General features: G+C 35.4%; 1 protein-coding gene across 1 annotated transcript in view; it reads right to left on the reverse strand.

The window, feature by feature from the left end:
• The window catches only part of LOC144978808 (uncharacterized), a 51,092-nt gene that overhangs the window by 30,961 nt on the left and 17,631 nt on the right, over window positions 1-2,500 (reverse strand). The window contains exon 7 of the mRNA XM_078925331.1: window positions 253-366. Within this exon, the coding sequence (XP_078781457.1) occupies window positions 253-366 (114 nt within the window). The remainder of the gene's footprint in view (window positions 1-252; window positions 367-2,500) is intronic.

The following is a 2,500-nucleotide window of genomic DNA, read 5'->3' on the forward strand; positions in this document are numbered from 1 at the left end:
ATGATGACGACGACGATAATGATGATGATAAAGATGGCGATGATGATGATGATGATGATGATGATGATGATGATGATGATGATGATGACGACGACGATAATGATGATGATAAAGATGGCGATGATTATGATGATGATGATGATGATGATGATGATGACGACGACGACGATAATGATGATGATGAAACAGATGATGATAAGGATGACGATGGTATATAAACACAATCCATTCCCACAACTTTCCTTTACCCACCATTCTCACAGCTATTTCCTGTAAAACCAGGTTGGCATCTACAAGTGTATCCTCCCTTCTTTCCAACACACTGCCCTCCGTTCTGACAAGGAAAAGACTGGCACACTTTCTGAACTGAAGATAAAAGAAAAACTAAGGTGAGTGGGTATTTCTTTGATAATAACAAGAAATGGATTGAGTAGGAAAGTGTCAGAAGACAATAGAGAATAAAAATTTCGCCGCGGCGATGGGGGCTCGAACCCGCGACCTTACTGGTACGACAACTCCGCCTGGCCGAGGAGAGCGTGACTCTACCGTATGAGCTATCCGCCACTCCAAAACAAAAAAAAGTGGTTTCAAACTCTATGTTTATCTTGAGCCACTCTCTCCCCGACTTCTTGAGGTCACAGGTTCAACACACACAAACGCCGCGAAGTTAGTTGGCCAGCATTTAAGCTTAATAGCCCTATTCTCAACACAAACATGTAACAGAGAAACGGTTGAGACATTGAGTCTCTTCTTCTTCTAGGTTCCATGCCTGGTCCAGGCTTCGGATACTGCATGAATTATCTCTCTCCATTCCTCCCTGTCTCTTGCTTTTTCAAACAGCTCTTGGATTGTTAGGTTGGTGAAGCCCTTCAGTTGGTCTATGAGTGTTTTTCTTTGTCTCCCCCGGGCGCGTTTACCAGGTATTTTTCAACAACTTGCCAGGTATTCATTCTTATCTTTCCTTACATTGAGTATCCTCCGGTATTTGGGGTGCATTTTTAATTCTGAAAAGTGAGTGGAGCAGGCACTTATGTAGATAATAACAAGAAATGAAGTGAGTAGGAAAGGCTATTTCTTTCCTCTTCTATCAGCTTATCTTGCATTTTGCAAAGTTGCCATAATGAATGCCACATCTCATGCATCTCCGTTCCATTGTAAATATTGTTGCTCGAAGCTAGAAGAAATAAATAACAATATGAAATTGAATGTAAGCTTCAATTTAATATACGAAAACAGATAAAATGTACGTTTCGGGTTACCCTTTTATCAACAAAACAGGATGAATGAAACACTATAGACGAATGAGATAATGTGGTCTCCACTACCACAATATCTCCTTATTCGTCTGTAGTGTTTCATTCACCCTATTATTATTATTATTATTATTATTATTATTATTATTATTATTATTATTATTATTTTTATTATTATTATTATTATTATTATTATTATTATTATTATTATTATTATTATTATTATTATTATTATTATTATTATTATTATTATTATTTATTAGTAGTAGTAGTAGTAGTAGTAGTAGTAGTAGTAGTAGTAGTAGTAATAGTAGTTATAGTAGTAGTAGTAGTAGTAGTAGTAGTAGTAGTAGTAGTAGTAGTAGTAGTAGTAGTAGTCGAAGTAGGAGTAGTAGTAGTAGTAGTAGTAGTAGTAGTAGTAGTAGTAGTAGTAGTAGTAGTAGTAGTTGTAGTAGTAGTAGTAGTAGTAGTAGTAGTAGTAGTAGTAGTAGTAGTAGTAGTAGTAGTAGTAGTAGTAGTAGTAGTAGTATATTTGTTATTATCATGTTTTGAGGTGACGTAATATGCAATACTCTAATTTCCGACTTGTCAAAACCCCGTTGTCATATTTCGCGGAAGACAATTATTATGTCACGCACTTTTATACTTATCATCGTAATCAACAGCATTAGGATTAGCTTTCATTTATTATTATAATGATTAACTAGTCCAATGCCGCATTCTGAAAAAAAAAAAACCCGCAACAAACTCATATTTACAAATTTGGCCAGAAAAACTCGTCCTTCAAATATCGATCGATTTAAATGACCCTCATCTTGGGTAAAACTCTCAAACCTGGGACTTTAATAAATACGTCACGAAATCCAAAGTCTGAGAATGTTAGCCATACGATTGTCATTTAAATCGATCGATATTTGAAGAAGGAGTTTTCTGGCCAAATTTTTAAATACGTTTTTTTATTCAAATCCAGAGTTTGGCTGTTAACTGGTTTTTATTCTGGTATGTATTGGATCTAATACATTTTTCTACCTGATTATAGGCGAATTTGGTTATGTACACAAAATTGATTAGTAGATATAATCTGATTTCATAAGTGAAACCAAAAATAGACATTCTCCGAATAATAATAATATCGATATACAAAACAGGTGGTCCTGATAGCTTAGTTGGTAGGGCACTCGCTTCACACGCAAAGGGACCAAGATCGATTCAGGGTGCAGTCGAGATTTTATTCAATAACAACAACA

Source organism: Berghia stephanieae, chromosome 8 (assembly GCF_034508935.2).
Source record: "Berghia stephanieae isolate SIO BIC M18660-M18661 chromosome 8, UCSD_Bste_1.3, whole genome shotgun sequence".
Taxonomy (NCBI): Eukaryota; Metazoa; Mollusca; class Gastropoda; order Nudibranchia; family Aeolidiidae; genus Berghia; species Berghia stephanieae.